Source organism: Bos grunniens, chromosome 7 (assembly GCF_055505025.1).
Source record: "Bos grunniens cultivar Pamir isolate PY7600 chromosome 7, Bosgru_T2T1.0, whole genome shotgun sequence".
Classification (NCBI taxonomy): Eukaryota; Metazoa; Chordata; class Mammalia; order Artiodactyla; family Bovidae; genus Bos; species Bos grunniens.
Genome location: NC_141171.1, coordinates 19060407 through 19075231, shown reverse-complemented (window position 1 = coordinate 19075231; position 14825 = coordinate 19060407). Strand labels below are relative to the sequence as shown.

The following is a 14825-nucleotide window of genomic DNA, read 5'->3' as shown; positions in this document are numbered from 1 at the left end:
GCGTTTGCTTCCACTCCCCAACCAGGAAAGCCCTCTCCAGACCAGGGGAACGGTGAGCTGCCTGGAGGGTCTGTCCCTGTACTTACCCGGGCGTCTGTGACCTTGAACTCCCGAAGGATGTACTGAGGCATGTTGTATTCCGCCATAGGATCCACCACGAAGTACTGGTAGCGGGCGGAGCGCTCAGCCGGCCAGTACTGGTGACACTTCTCCTGTCGGGGAGGCGGGTGCTGTGGTCAGCCCCGCCCCCACCCCACCTCCACGGCCCCTCCCTGCCCTGCCCCGCCCTGTATGGTCCCTGGCTCACCCGGCCCATCTCCCTCAGCTTGGTCAGCATCACCACGATGGTCGAGTTGTTCTCCCAGAGCATGCGCCAGAAGTCTTCTGTGGTTTCCGCCAGCGGGCCCTGTGTGGCAATGTAGGCCTTCTGCTGCCTGTGAGCGGGGAGGTGAGGCGGTGGCAGTGGTGAGTCTAGGGCCCCAGGGAGGCCCAGGCCCAAGCATCATCTCCCTCCCGATCTGGTTCAACCCCCCAAAGAATCCTGTTCTGCACCTGGAGAGACCACCAGCCTCGGACTCACTCCAACTTCGAGAGGAAGCTGTGGGACTGTCTGCAGGCATCTCTGCTTTCATTCTCCGCCCCCTCCAGGGGCATTAAGTTAATATCTATTGTCTGCTCAGGCCAGGCTCCCCTCTAGGGCTACATATAGCTGCCCATTCCCAGAACACCCTCCTTTGAGAAGCCCTGAGCAATCTTGGCACTACTGACGCTCGGGACTGGATGATTGTGATGGGCCGCTGTTCTGTACCCAGTGGGGTGTCCAGCAGCATCCCTGGCCTCTGCCCACTAGAAAGTGTTAGTGCTCAGTCATGTCTCTTTGTGACCCCATGCACTGTAGCCCACCAGGCTCCTCTGTTCATGGGGATTCCTCAGACAGGAATACTGGAGTGGACTGCCATCTCCTCCTCCAGGGGATCTTCTTGATCCAAGGACTGACCCTGAGTCTTCTGCACTGCAGGCAGATTCGTTACCATCTGAGCCACCGGGGAAGCCCTATGCCAGTGGTAACCCTCCTCTCTCAAGTCCCATTTTAACCATCAAAAACATCCCCAGATGCTATCAAGTTTCCCCTGGGGGGCAGAACTGCCCAGATCGATGCTTTTCTCTGAGAAAGATGGACAGATGTGATCATGTTCCAGCCAGCAGCCATCGGTTAAATGCATATCTAAAGAGTCTCTCCACCTCAGCTGTGACTGCATGGGGCTGGCAGGGTCTCTCGAGCTCTCTCCCATGCAGGACCGGAGCCCCGGTAGCGGCCAGGGCCAGGTTTACCTGTAACCATCAATGAAGCTGGCGTTAATGTAGTCGGAGCCCTCCACGCCCCGGATGGGTTGTAGGCAGACCCGGGTGCTCTCGTAGGGCATGATGTTAACCAGGCGGTTCTTGAACTTGTTACAAGGCAGATTGGCACTGATGAAGCGGGATGTGTGGGCTTTGGAGTTGGCCAGCCGCTGTGGAGACGAGGGGATGACATCAGGACAGCCTCCATCTGGGGACCCAATTTCCCTGGGTGGGGGGCAGGCTGTGTGTTCTCAGCCAGAAGGCTAGCAGGGCCATGGCGGGCAGGGCAACACCAGCCCTTCTACCCTCTGGTCCCCTTAATGGGGGGGTGGAGAGAAAGAACTCCGGTCTCCTGCTTAGCCCCCTTTCCCCCACCCAAGCACAGCATCCTCTACTCGTTCCTCCCCACCCACCTTGAACTCGAGTTCCATGCCAGTGACGTGCTCGCCTGGCTCCACCTGCGTCAGCTTCTGGATGTAGGCGTAGAGGCTGCGGGCAGGCACCTCCGTATTGCCGCAGCCCACGGCCTCCAGCAGGGCCTCGTGGATGAAGCTGTACTGGTCCTCCGTCTGCACCATGTAGTTGCGCTGGGACCGCATGAGCGTCACGTGGCCGTACACGTCCACCGTCTTCTCTGGCTTGATCCGCTCCAGCATGGCATCAATGACGATAAAGCAGCCTGTGCGGCCCACACCCGCACTGTGGAGACGGAGGGGGCCGTCAGGGGGCACCCGAGGGCCAGGGGAAAATGGGGGACAGGGTGCAGAGGGAGCCGGGAGTGAAGGGGCGGGGGCCAGGTACCTGCAGTGGACCACGATAGGGCCCGCGTCCGGCGGGTTGCAAGTCTTGACTCTCCGCAGGAAAGCCAGGAACGGCGTCGGGTACTCAGGCACCCCGTGGTCCGGCCATGCCGTGAACTGGAACTGCCGGACCTCCCGTTTCTCGCTGGAGCCGCTCTAGGGGTTCCGGGGACACTGTTGGTCAATACAGCCCAGCACCCACGTGCCGAGCCCAAGTTCACGCCTCAGACCACCGTGTCCCTGATTTGGGTGCCCAGCTGCTCCAGGGTGTGGGGGTGTCTCCACTGCAGAGTGTCCCCAGCATCTTCGTGCACTGCTCCCCATTTCTCCCTAAACCTGCTCCCCCATCTCAGCTGATGGTGGCGCTGTCCTTCCACGCACTCTGGCCAAAATGTAGGCGGAGTCGCTCTTGACTCCCTTCCCCTGCCTGTCCACATGCAGCATCAGTCAGCACAGCTTTCAAAGTCTTTCCCAAGCCCGCCCACTTCTCACTCACCCCCTCCATGGTGATCACCTTAGTCCAGCTCACCGTCATCCATCCAGACCAGAGCAATCACCTGTTCCCCCTGGATGTCCCCACAATCTATTCCCTCCACAGCAGCCAGAGGGCGCTGGTGAGCACCCGGGTTTGGTCCCCCGGCTCCTCTGCCCACAGCCCTCCCTGGGCTAAAAGCCAGAGTTGCCCCTGCCTTTGCAACCCACAAGGTTCTGCACCTCCTCCCATCCCCTCCCTGCCCTCACCTCCTCCCACTCTCTGCTCCAGCCACAGGACTCCTCACTATTCCCAAAACACGCAGGGCCTTTGCCAGGAATGCCACCCCCAGATCTCTGCAAAACTCCTTTCCTCACCAACTCCAGGTCTTCCACTACATACTCTAATGTGTAAGATTCCTGGGGTTTTTTTCATATTTGTTGTCCACTAGACTGTAAGCCCCACAAGAGTGGTATTTGACACACAAGTGTCTGCTTAATGTGTGAATCAACTGAAAACCCTTACTCTTGTCTTTTTACTCAGGTTTCTGGCACCTGTGCCAGGCACAGGCTCTATGTAAGGGCACGTGGCTGGCTGCCAGGGAAACACAGTGGTGCCAGAGCACCTCTCTCTCCCTACATGACAATAAAAAGTGTCCCCAGTCTTCCAAGGCACTAGAAGTGAGAACACACAAATGGCACCCTAATGAAACTTACAAGCCTTTGCATAGCGAAGGAGACCATAAACACAACGGAAAGACAGCCCACAGCACGGGAGAACATACGTGCCAACCATGCAACCAAGGGGCTTAATCTCCAAAACAGATAAAGAACTCATTCAGCTCAACAAAAAGCCAACAACCTAATTGAATAATGGTCAGAAGATGTAGACATTTCTCCAAAGAAATACATCAAAACTCTACAAATTCCAAGGGATGGAGAGGATGCAGAGAAAAGGGAACCCTCCAACACTGGCGGTAGGAATACTAATTGGTGCAGCCACCGCGGAGAACAGGAGAGGTTCTTCAAAAAACTAAAAATAGACCTACGTATGATCCAACAATCCCACTCCTCGCCATATATCTGCAAACAAAACTCCAATAAGATACAGGCACCCCTATGTCCATAGCAGCACTGTTTACAACCGCCAGGACAGAGAGACAATCTAAATGTCTGCTGACAGATGAATGGATGAAGACGTGGCACTTAAGTACAATGTACTACTCAGCCACAGGGAAGAATGATCTAATGCCGTTTGAAGCAATACGGACAGGCCTAGAGATTATCATACTAAATGAAAAAAGTCAAAGACGCATACGATAAAAAATACCATGGTATCACATGATAAAAAGTCAAACTATCATATAATAACACTTATATATCACATATGCTATCACATATAACATTTAACATATGGTAATATATGCAGAATCTAACATACGGCACAAATGAACTTATCTATGAAACAGAGACTCGTGGATACAGAAACCAGACTTGTTGCCAAGGGGGAGGGGGTCGAGGCAGGGCTGGAGCAGGAGACGGGTTAGCAGACGGAAGCTATTATATATACAGAATGGATAAACATCAGGGTCCTACTCTACAGCACAGGGAACTACATTCAATATCCTGTGATAAACTATGATGGAAAAGAATATCAAAAAAATTGTGTATACATATAACTGAATCACTTTACTGTACAGCAGAAGTTAACATTGTGAATCAACTATACATCAATAAAAATATTCAAAGTGCCCCCAGACATTGCCAAATGTCCTCTGAATGGCAAAATGCAGCAACCGAGAATCACTGAGTGAGACACATGGAATCACGTGATGGACAGCAGTCATCAGTTAAATACATAGATGAAGATTCCCTCTACCTCAGCCCCAACTGCCCGCTCTGTCCTCCATCTAAGGCTGGAGGCCCCCCTACTGCATGGCCAAGACCCTGCCATAAACCCAGCCTGGGTGAGGGAAGGGGTCAAGACTGATCTCGGGCTGGGGGCTGGTGACTGCCAGTGAGGGGAGGAGAGGTTCATTGCTAAGCTGGATTCTGCTGGTTTGTCCTGCTGTGGCTGCAGACAAGAGCCGTTCCCCTGAGGCTCAGTGTCCCCATCCGTAAAGTGACCGCTTGAGAATGCACCCAGCCTGGGTCAATGTGGTTTCTCTTCCGTCCAATGGGGAGTTCCCAGGGCAGAAGCTCATCTCCCTTCTCCACCCACCATTGCCCCCTCCCACAGCCCCCCGGTCCCATCCGGGCCCTACCTTGTGCAGGGAGAACGTCCTCACGCAGAACGTGGCCAGCTCGATGGTGTCCAGCAGCGTGACCTGGATGAAGCCGTAGGTCTCTGTGCCCCTGTTGGGCCAGTACTGGTCGCATTTGATCTGCACCAGGTGAGAGAACACAGGTGAGCATGGGCCGGGGCCGGCGCAGGGCCTGGGGGCCGCAGGGCCCAGGCCTCACCCGTGATTTCTCCTCTAGCCGCGTCATCATAACAATGGTGGCCGAGCGCTGCTCCCACACCATGCGCCAGAAGTCGCCGAAGGTCTCCGGCAGCGGCCCCTGCGTGGCGATGTACGCGTTCTGCCGCCGGTAGCCGTCCACGTAGTTGGCATTGATGTAATCGCTGCCCACGATGCCTAGGCCGGGGGTGGCGGAGAAACTAGAGATCAGTGGGGGTGCTCTATCCTTCTAGGCTGGCTCCACCTGGTCCACCGCTTAAAGGAAGCCCTCCGAGACTGCCCCAGTCTATCCCCAAGGAAATCATGGCGCATATACTCCACGCTTTCTCTGCCTCAACATTACTGCCATTTGGAGATAGACTGTTCTATGTCGGGAACGGTCCTTTGCATCGCAAGGTACTGAGCAGCATCCCTGGCCTCCACCCTCAAGATGCCAACAACACCCCACCCCAAGCTGTGACAACAAAAATGTCCCCAGACATTGCCAAATGTCCTCTGTGGCGAAGCTGCCCTGATAAGAGCTACAGATGTAAAGAATGGATGGAAATCTGTAGTGGACAGCAGCCACCAGTTAAATACAGATCCTAAACTTCTCAATGGCTTCTGGGTAGGGCTGGACCAGGCCTCAGTTTCCCTACCTATCTCCTAGCTAGTCCACTCTGGCCTGGCCCCCCTGGCCAAGAGGAGACATGGGGTCTATGTGTTCTCCATGGAATGAGGACAGGCCAAGGCTGCTGGGGAGGAGCCTGGGACCCCGCACGCTACCTTCGATGGGCTGAAGGATTACGCGGGAGTGGTCGTAGGCGATGACGTTGGCATAGCGGTTCTTGGGCTTGTTCACTTCCAGGTTGGAGTGCTCCCACGTGAACTGCTGGCCCGGGTCAATGGACTATGAGAAGCAGGACGTGGGAGATGTTAGGGTAGGCATCTGTGGGCCCCAGGAGGGTGGGAGGTGGGGGGGCTGGCTCACCTCATACTCCTGGGACAGCTTGAGGCTGTCGTTGGCCTTGAGTCGTTCCGTGTGCTCTGCCATGTCCCCGATGGGGATGGGCGGGTGGCTGAGCATGCCTGCAGGGAGAGCAGACCCGCCCATGTGGCCAGTCACTCGGGGGGGCCAGGCCGGGGAGGGGAGGGGACTGGGGGTGCTCTACGGAGTGAGTCTGCGATGGACGAGCTGCGGGTTAGAGGGGGTGGCGGGGAAGAGGAAGGTTTGGGGTGGGCCCCATGGGGGCGAGGAACCCAGGCCTGGAGGGAGCACTAGGTGGAGTCTCCCCCACCCTCCCCAGGCCCCCCCGACAACCAGCTGGGGAGGCAGGTGCTGGGGGAGGGTTGCCCCGCAGGACTTTAAGCTCCTAGTGCCTCGTGGCAAGAAGCAGGCAAGTGACACAGAGATGAAGAAGCAGATGTGGCTGGCTGAACCTTCTGGAATGTTGTCCCCCTGGTGAGGGCGGGAGGCCCACACCCCGTCTGCCCCCTTGGGGGTCGGAGGGACCAAAAAGTCCTCTGCCAGGTGGAGCTGAGGGGCTGGGGAGGGGATGCACGGGCTATGTGTTTGTGGGATGATGGAGTGGGTGTGGGTGCTTCTTCCCCATCTTCAGGCCTGCCAGACTCCTCTCTCCTGGGGGCCCAGCGGCCACGCATGCACGCACACACACACACACGCACACACACACACACACACTCAGCAGCTACCGGGAGGGAAACTGACAGCTGTGCGCCAGCACCCAAGCACCGGTGTTAAACCTATGGGGACTTGCCAAGTTGACTACTGAAGAGCTGTTGTCCCGAGTCCCTGGGTGCTGCCCCAGGGCCCACGTCTAAGAGGGCTGAGGCTGGTGTCTATTTGACTGGTGGGTCCCCCTGCCTCTCGCATGTATTTTGACACACACCTGTGCCCTACATCCCTGCTCCCAGCCCCGTTCCCTCTCCTCCTGCCTCTCTCTCTCTCTCTCACACACACACGCAGTCACAACCTGCCACCTTAGAGCCCAGGGGACCAGACCCCTGCCCCCTTCGAGAAGCCAGCGCAGGACAGGTGGGCGGAGAGAGAGGAAGCCGGATGGAGAAACCAAGGATGAAAACAAACAGGAGCGAAAGGAAGCCAAGAACAGAGAGACACCGGAACTAACTTTCAAAGTGAAACCCCGGCTCCCTGAGGGGGCTGCTGAGGCCTGAATCTGCAGAAACAGCAAACAATAAATAAATGAAAACACGCGGGGGAGGCGGCCCACCTCCCCCCATCCCTCGCCGGGTGCGCGCACAGCGGTCGACGGACAGATAGATGCAAAGGGCGGAGCAACTTCAACGAGTGAGGGACACACGGCCGCCCCAATCAGAGAACCCATGGCAGCGGCTGGGCATCGCCTCAACTGGACACTGGCGAGTCCTGATTTTCAGCCATGACTTTGGCAAGATCTCAAAGCTTTTAGGTTCTTCTATCAACCTGTCATCCCCGCATCCGGCCACCCCCGACCAACCTGGCCTTGGGTCCCTTGTTGGGGGTCAGCAGAGGGGATTTTAGAGGAGAAGCGGGATGGTGAAGGAGAAACTTAGGGGCAGGAGAAGAACATATGGGCCCATGCCATGAGCTGTAAGGACAGAGGCCATCAGTTGAACACACACATTTAAAATTCTTATCTGGATGGAAACAGAATTGACATAAGCTAGTCCAGAGACAGAAGAGAGAAGAAGAGACTACAAGGGATGCCATGAGACTTTTCATGATCGCCTGTGGAGGGCTGCAGCCATCAGGTAAATATAAATGATCAAAACCCTCATTTGGAGAAACGTGGGACTAACGTGACACAGTCCAGAAATAGGAGAGAGAAAGAAATGTTAGGAGAAGCGTGCAAGACAATACACGAGCCTGTCAAAGCCCCCGTGCTCTCTTCTCATGGAGGACTGCAGCCATCAGTTAAATGTTTAAAAATCTCCATTTGATTGGAAACAAAAGTTAACAGGAAGCAGTTCAGAGACAGAGAGTGAAGATCAGGGTGTAGGTAGAGAACAGCAGATGTCGCCATGCGATGAGCTCATAAGGAGAGAACAGCAGCCCTCAGTTAAACTGCAAATCCCTTAATTTGGTTAGAAGCAGCTGGCATGAGCCCATTGAGGAGGAGGAGGGGGGGGGGCATGAAGGGGGCATTGCACATGAAGACGATCAAGGGCAGGGTCCTGATTCAGTTCTCCCACCACGTGTGGCAGGGGACTCAGCAGAATCCTCTTTCATCTACGGGGGACTATAATGAAACTGGGAGAGCATGACCATATGTGACCACAAAAGCGGGGAGAGAGAGAGTGTGGTGGAAGTGGAATTTTTGCTCCTTGCTAGGGGCGCTTCCCCGGGGAGGGTGGAAAAAACCCAAACACCCACCACTGAGTGGCCTTAAGACTAGAGGTGTGAACAGAAGCAGAGCTTTTTCTGCCAGAAGGAATTGAGGACTCAGAAAATGTTTGCTTCTGTCTTTGAAGATGTCCTTTAAGCTCCTGGAGAAGACAGCAGCCACCAGTTGAATGCAGCTTCTCAAAAATCTCCCTAGATTGTAAGCACCATCAACCCCAGGACACCCCCAAGCCCAGAGCCTCGTAGGAATTGGGACTGAAGAACTGCATCAGGCACAGTTCAGTGGGGGCTGGCAAGGATCCACCAAGGGGGCCGCTTCATCTCCCACTGTGCTGCCTCCCTCCCATCAGTGCGGTCCCCGGCGCCCGGGATAAGCACATACCTGGCGTCTGGAAGTTAATGCGTCTCATTTCCACGGGGTCCTTGGGGTGATGGGGGGCGAGGTCGGCGTTGTTCAGTAGGCATTTAGTGCGGGGCTCAGAGTCCTTTCGTTTGCTTTGTGCGAGCAAACAGACAGAGACGTGTGACCCAGCTGTATGTGACTCGGGTTCCCACAACCAGGCACAGACACGTGCAACGGTTGGAACAACTAGGTTCCCGCTCATCCCGTGGGCGAGGTGCCACCCCAGCCCCTGTCCTCAGCCTCCAAAGGGCAGGACCAGTTCTTACCTATCAGGCTTGCTGCTCCCGCAAGCAGACACAGGTGAGAAGGAGGGAAAGAAGACAGGTGAGGGCAGGCTGGCCATCAAGAGTCTGTTCAATGACTGTGGATGGCTTTCTTTCCCCCTCTGAACCTTGGTCTCCAGAAATTGGGGCTAATCCTTTCCAACTTGGGTCTCAGCCTTCTAAGCTGGGACATGTCCCACGTGACTTCGTTTAATAGGACAAAGGGAGTGCCCCCCCGCCAATCTTGCACGGGACTTAACAGGAGTCAAACCACTGACCAGGTTGGAATGCCAGCCCTGCCATTTCCCAGGCTGTGTGACTTTGATCAAGTGGCTTAATCTCTCTGAGCCCTGTTTTCCCTGTCTGGACCACAGATGGCTTCTGTGATCATTCTCAGAGACAACCTTTCCCTGGATCTTTCCAAACCTCCCACCCTTAGGAAGGCCTCCCTCCTGTCAAGTGGGGACACGCAAGGTGCTCACTTCTTGTAGAGCAAGATGGCAATCACTATGCAGATAATGAAGACCACAGCCAGCACGGGCCCGATCACCCAGATGAGCCCCTCCTCGCCGTCCACGATGGGCTGTGGGTCTGGGTTGTCCAGCTGGAAGGGGTCTGAGAAGGGGCTGGCCGCAAATGTCTACAGAAATGGGGTGGGGGAGACTTCCATCAGTGCCCACCGCCCTCACGGTGGCCAAATGGATCTTCCTCAAACACAAATCTGTGTCCATCCCCTACTCTAAACCCTCCTATGGCTTCCAAGAACACTGACCACAGTGGTCTGGCCCTGGCCAATCTTCACTCTTCCCCTCCTCCACTCTGTTTCAGACACTCTTAGGTCCTCTTTTTCTTCTTGCACCGCAGACCTTTGCACGTGCAAACTCCGGGATGCCTTTTCTTTACTGAACTCCCATACATCCATCAAAGCCCTTGTTCCAAAGTCCTTTCCTCTAAAAATCCTCCTGCTTGGATTTCCTCAACCTCAAATCCTCCCCTCTGCTCAGCTCTGACCTCAGGGAGCTGGGAGGATCTGCGTCTGGCTCTGAGGCCAGGGCTCTGGGGACTGAGGCCGCTCCGGGCACTCTGGATGTGGGCAGACGCCATTCGGGACTTACGGGCTCACTCTTCTGCAGCACAGCAAGCACAAAGAGGACGTATCGGTGGCCGGGCTCCAGGCCCCTGTTGTCAAAGCCTCCGTACTGCTTCTGGTCCCCAGGATGGAAGGTGTGTGGCAGCACTGAGAAGCGAGCCGCGATGTAGGGCCGGGGGACCTCCAGCTGACGCGAGTGCCTCAGGCTGCGCCTCTGCAGCCGTGCGATGTCCTGGATCAGCTGTGGGAACAGAGATGTGGGCTGCTCAGAACCCAGCTGGGAGCCACTGGGCTCCTGAAAGCTGGCACGTGTCTGGGCCCAGCCCCTTACCTCCTCCAGGTCCATATCCTCTGGGCTGCCCAGTGGGGTCAGGAACTGACCACCACGAGATTTGCGCAGTGGCACCATCACAATGAAGTAGTTCCTGGCAAGAGACGAGAGTCACAGAGGGCTGTCTACAGTCACGAGCAAGGGATGCTACTGGGCTGAGTGAGGGCACCACCCCTCTCTGAATCTTCCCTTCCGTTCACACCATGGGTGTATGGCCCAAGTCACGTAGGACTACAGTTTCTGATTCAAGCCTCCAGGATTTTGATCATGTTGTACCTTTTGCCTAGAAAGCCTACCCTGGGCAATGACAGTTGACCCTTCAACAACATGGAGGTTAGGGGGTGCCAACCCCGGCTGCACAGTAGAAAATCCACATGTAAGTACAGTTGGCCTTCTGTATCCATGGTTTTCCATCTATGAATTCAACCAACTGTGGATTGTGTAGTACTGTAGTGTGGACTTGTTGAATAAAAAAAATATGCATATAGGTGGGCCCCTGCAATTCAAACCTGTGCTATTCAAGAGCTAACTGTATACTTCTCAAATTCCCATACATCCTTCAAAACCCCAGCTTCCATACCCACGCAGTCTCGTAACTCTCCATTTCCCCCTGCTTCTCAGAGGACTCCTCTCCTTGCGTGGGACTTAGCCTTTGTGCTTCTCACTGCCACACCATGGGACTGAGCTTGTCTGTGTCCAGCTCTGTCTCCCCATCAGTCTGAGAACCAAAACTAGCAGCAGGTCAGGCCTGCCGGGGCATGAGAGAATGCTGAGGCCACGTTCAGTGGGGACATCTATGAGAGGCACCGGACCTTCAGGGCAACCACATGAAAAGGCACCCATGTAGTCTCTGTTTTACAGACGAGCAAGGGAAGTGGGGTACTGAGAGGTCAAGTGGCAGTCACACAGCTGACTGGGGGAGAGATGTAAAACCCTGGAGTGGGTGGGTTGAGCTTACTGGACAGGCACGGGGCTCTGGCCGTCTGGCAGATACACCACGATGAAGCCATCGGAGTCGGGCTTGGGGGTCACGCTGGGCTTCGAGCTGAGCAGGTTGAAGGCGGTCCAGGCCGTGACTGTCTGCTGGAGGCCGCCCAAGCTGCTGCCGCGGTTGGTCAGCACGAAGTTGTAGAAGGTGTTGGGCTTGAGGTGAGTGATGAGCTTCTTGGTGGTGCGACCATCCACGTCCAATGTGAGCCCATTGTATTGGATCTGTGGGGCGGGCCGGCTCAGCAGAGCTCTGGGTTGAGCCCTGGTCCTCACCGAGCCTGGATCCCAGACTTAGCCTGGACCCTATGATCTGTGACCCCAGACTGAACCTCGATCACAGCTGTAGCCCTAATTCCAAGCCTTGACCCCAAGACTCAATCTCAACCCCAGACTGAGCTCCAAACCCAGTTGATTCTCAATTCAGCCGAATCTCAACTCAAAGTTCCAGTCCTTAAAAAGTCCTGATTCCACACTTAGGCTTGACGAGAGACTGAGCCTCAAATCCTAGCTGATCCCCAGCTAAGCCCCAGTTCTGACCGAACCCTAATTCCTCCACTGAACCACGACCCCTGCTGAGTCCCAACTGTGCATCCCAATCCTGACTAAGCCCCGAACCCAGATTGAACCTCAATATCCCACCCAGTCACCAGTCCAGTTGACCCCCTACCCTGACTCCAGATGGCACCCTCACCCTGGTCAAGCCCCGCCCCACATATACTCTAACCCCGGCTGAGCCCTGCCCCACACACACCCTAACCCCCCGTCTTAGATCCAACAGGAGGCTGCGCACCTTATATGGGGTGGGTGAGTTGTAGTTGTCTGGGAACTCCCAGCTGAGCAGGACCGATGTCTTCATGATCATCTTCACCTTGAAGTTCTTGGGTGAGACTGTGCCACACAGCAGCAGGTGGGAGAGAGCAAAGGAGAGATTCCCATGAGTGCTGGGGGGCTGGGCACAGGTACGGGGTGGGGTGGGGCGGCCCAGGCGCTCCCTGTCGTCCGCTGTGCCCGTGGCCTTACTGCCTGGCCCTGGCCCGGCCCTGCCTGGCCCTGTCCCATGTCCCTGCTGCGGGAGACGGCGCAGCTGCAGAGAGAAGGCGGAGGCAGAGGAGCGGAGGGGGGACGGGTTGGGTGGGTGGGTGGGGGACGGTGGTGGGGGCGGCGGTGCCACCTAGGCATGTCCCACCTTTGCCAAACGCCGGAGCCTCGGGGTCCGGACTCGCCTTGAGCGTCCACGTGGAAGCAGAAAAGTGACCACTTACCTGGGCAGGGGAGAGGGAGGGGGCTGGGGTGGGGGTGGGCACGAGGCCCGGTCCGGCTCTGGTGCGGGGGTCACCGCGCGCCTACCTTGGTCCCGCAGGAACGTCCGGTAGCGGACAGGGGGGCTGTAGGGGCCGGGGCCCCGGCGCGTGTGGGCCCGCACTTGGAGGTCATAGGCCGTGTCGGGCTTGAGGCCCTGCAGCGTGAGCACGTTCTCGGCACCCGGCTCGGCCGCCGCCGGCAGCTCAGTCTCTCGGGCGGGGCCCAGGGCGCCAGCCTCCCGCACGGCCACTGTGTACTTGATAATGGCCCCGTTGCGCTCGGCAGGCACGGGCGGCAGCCAGCGAAGCAGGACGGTGCCCGCCGTGGCATTGCCGGCTGCCTCCAGGATCTGCGGGTGGCCACGGGGTGTGTCCTCAGGGATGCTCAAGACCTCGGCCGCCTCCTCGCCCAGGCCGCCTCGGCTCCGGGCCGCCAGCCGGAACACATACGTGGCCCCCTTGTGCACGCCCGATGCGGTGTAGTGGTCCTCGGTGGGCGGGAACTCCAGCGTGGCCAGGGGGGACGAGTCCTCGCGGCCGAACTGCAGGCGATAGCCCAGCACCTCGTCCTCAGTGGCGCCGGCCGGGGGCTCCCAGCGTGCCAGCAGGCTGCCCTCAGGGGTCTGCTGCACCGACAGGGTGGGGCGGCCCAGCACTGTGGGGGGACACAGGGCAGGCATCAGGGCCACGCGATCAACCCCCAGGTCTGGAGCACAGCGTGGGGCTGCAATTTTTTGGCCACTTGTGGGATCTCAGTTCCCCAACCAGGTATTGAACTTGGGCCCTCAGCAGCGAAAGCACAGAGTCCTAACCACCGAACCACCAGAGAAGTCCCAAGGAACTGCAGTTTTTAAAAGCCATCTTGGGAAGGCCATGCTCAAAAGCAAAGACTTGGAGGTGAAAGAGGGAGCCACAAGGAGGTCTTGGGGGAACAGTGCTTCAGGCAGAGGGAACAGCCACTGAGGAACAGTGAGGACGCAGAGGACCCGAGAAAGGAAAACATCCGCAGAGGCCACGGCAGGCCCTCATCTATGCATCTCAAGTTAACAAGTCACTCATCTCTTGCTTCCTGCCAGCACCTCATTAGCATCAACAGAATGGAGGAGGAGTGTCTAAAACCCTGTCTCTGCCCCCATGGTTTTCACAGTTTGGGTAGTAATCAACGCATCAAAGTCTGGAGAAGTCCTGCAGTGCTGAAGCGCTACACGTGAAACCAGGCATCTCTGCTGTAGGACTTATCAGGGCCTTTAATGGAAGGTGGTATGAACAGTCACAGTGTATGCAGCAGGGTCTGCTTAGCAAGCATGACTCTAACACAACATCCCTGAGAGAGGCAGGAGAGATATGGGAAGCTTCCTGGAGGTGGTAACATGGGAGCTGGATGCTGGATGCCAAAGATACTAGGCAGGGGAAAAGCACAGTAGGGGGCATGGGCCAGCAACAGTGTGAAGGCATGCTGCATCCAGCTGGGAGCCCTTGAATATCAGGGTCTGTGGTGAGAAGAAAGATGGAGGCCATGGGGGCCCTTCTCTGTTTTGGAACACACCAAGCTTGTTCTCCTCTCTGAGTCTTTGCCTGGGTTATGCTCTCTGCCTGCAATACCCTCCCCTTAGGTTTTCACAGCTGCCTCTCTCCTCACTCAGCTAATCCTGGCTGGTGAAAAACCAGCCGCTCAGGACTGATAGGAGGAGCCAGAGGGGAAACTAAGGCAGGGCTGCCAGGAGAGGAGGCTTCATGGTACCATGGGGGAGATGGAGACACGACCCTGAAATGACAACCTGCTTGTGGGGATCAGAGCTGGGATGGGGGAGGCACAGGGTGCAGATAGCAGAGCTGGTCATGACTGTTGGCTGGAAGTGGGGTGGGGCAGGTGGCTGGAGGCTTCCCAAGGAGGGAGACTAATCAAAGACCTAAAGGATGTGGAGCAGACAGCCAGCTGATAACCTAAAGGGTTATCAGCACAGGGGGGACAAGAGGCAGAGGGTGAGAAGTTAGGAATTGCTTGTTTAGGGATGTTCCTGGTGATCCAG

At 56.6% G+C, this 14825-nt stretch overlaps 1 protein-coding gene and 1 long non-coding RNA gene across 7 annotated transcripts in view; one reads left to right on the top strand and one right to left on the bottom strand.

Annotated features, from left to right (window-relative positions):
• LOC147368768 (uncharacterized) overlaps nucleotides 1-158 on the top strand; it is a 39126-nt gene extending 38968 nt beyond the window's left edge. The window contains exon 3 of the long non-coding RNA XR_015166810.1: nucleotides 26-158. This is a non-coding gene — a long non-coding RNA (uncharacterized LOC147368768). The remainder of the gene's footprint in view (nucleotides 1-25) is intronic.
• PTPRS (protein tyrosine phosphatase receptor type S) overlaps nucleotides 1-14825 on the bottom strand; it is a 110879-nt gene that overhangs the window by 5347 nt on the left and 90707 nt on the right. For 3 of the 6 annotated variants that reach the window (XM_086410008.1, XM_086410009.1, XM_086410007.1), the window contains 18 exons: nucleotides 12842-13450; nucleotides 12285-12382; nucleotides 11463-11716; nucleotides 10505-10598; nucleotides 10199-10414; nucleotides 9566-9723; nucleotides 9087-9098; nucleotides 8800-8912; nucleotides 7204-7251; nucleotides 6045-6142; nucleotides 5840-5963; nucleotides 5076-5251; nucleotides 4877-4996; nucleotides 2143-2297; nucleotides 1755-2040; nucleotides 1333-1511; nucleotides 308-434; nucleotides 87-212 (listed from right to left, as the gene is read on the bottom strand). In XM_086410008.1, the coding sequence (XP_086266134.1) occupies nucleotides 87-212; nucleotides 308-434; nucleotides 1333-1511; nucleotides 1755-2040; nucleotides 2143-2297; nucleotides 4877-4996; nucleotides 5076-5251; nucleotides 5840-5963; nucleotides 6045-6142; nucleotides 7204-7251; nucleotides 8800-8912; nucleotides 9087-9098; nucleotides 9566-9723; nucleotides 10199-10414; nucleotides 10505-10598; nucleotides 11463-11716; nucleotides 12285-12382; nucleotides 12842-13450 (2993 nt within the window). The remainder of the gene's footprint in view (nucleotides 1-86; nucleotides 213-307; nucleotides 435-1332; nucleotides 1512-1754; nucleotides 2041-2142; nucleotides 2298-4876; nucleotides 4997-5075; nucleotides 5252-5839; nucleotides 5964-6044; nucleotides 6143-7203; nucleotides 7252-8799; nucleotides 8913-9086; nucleotides 9099-9565; nucleotides 9724-10198; nucleotides 10415-10504; nucleotides 10599-11462; nucleotides 11717-12284; nucleotides 12383-12841; nucleotides 13451-14825) is intronic. The other 3 variants (XM_086410010.1, XM_086410011.1, XM_086410012.1) reach the window with 3 other exon arrangements.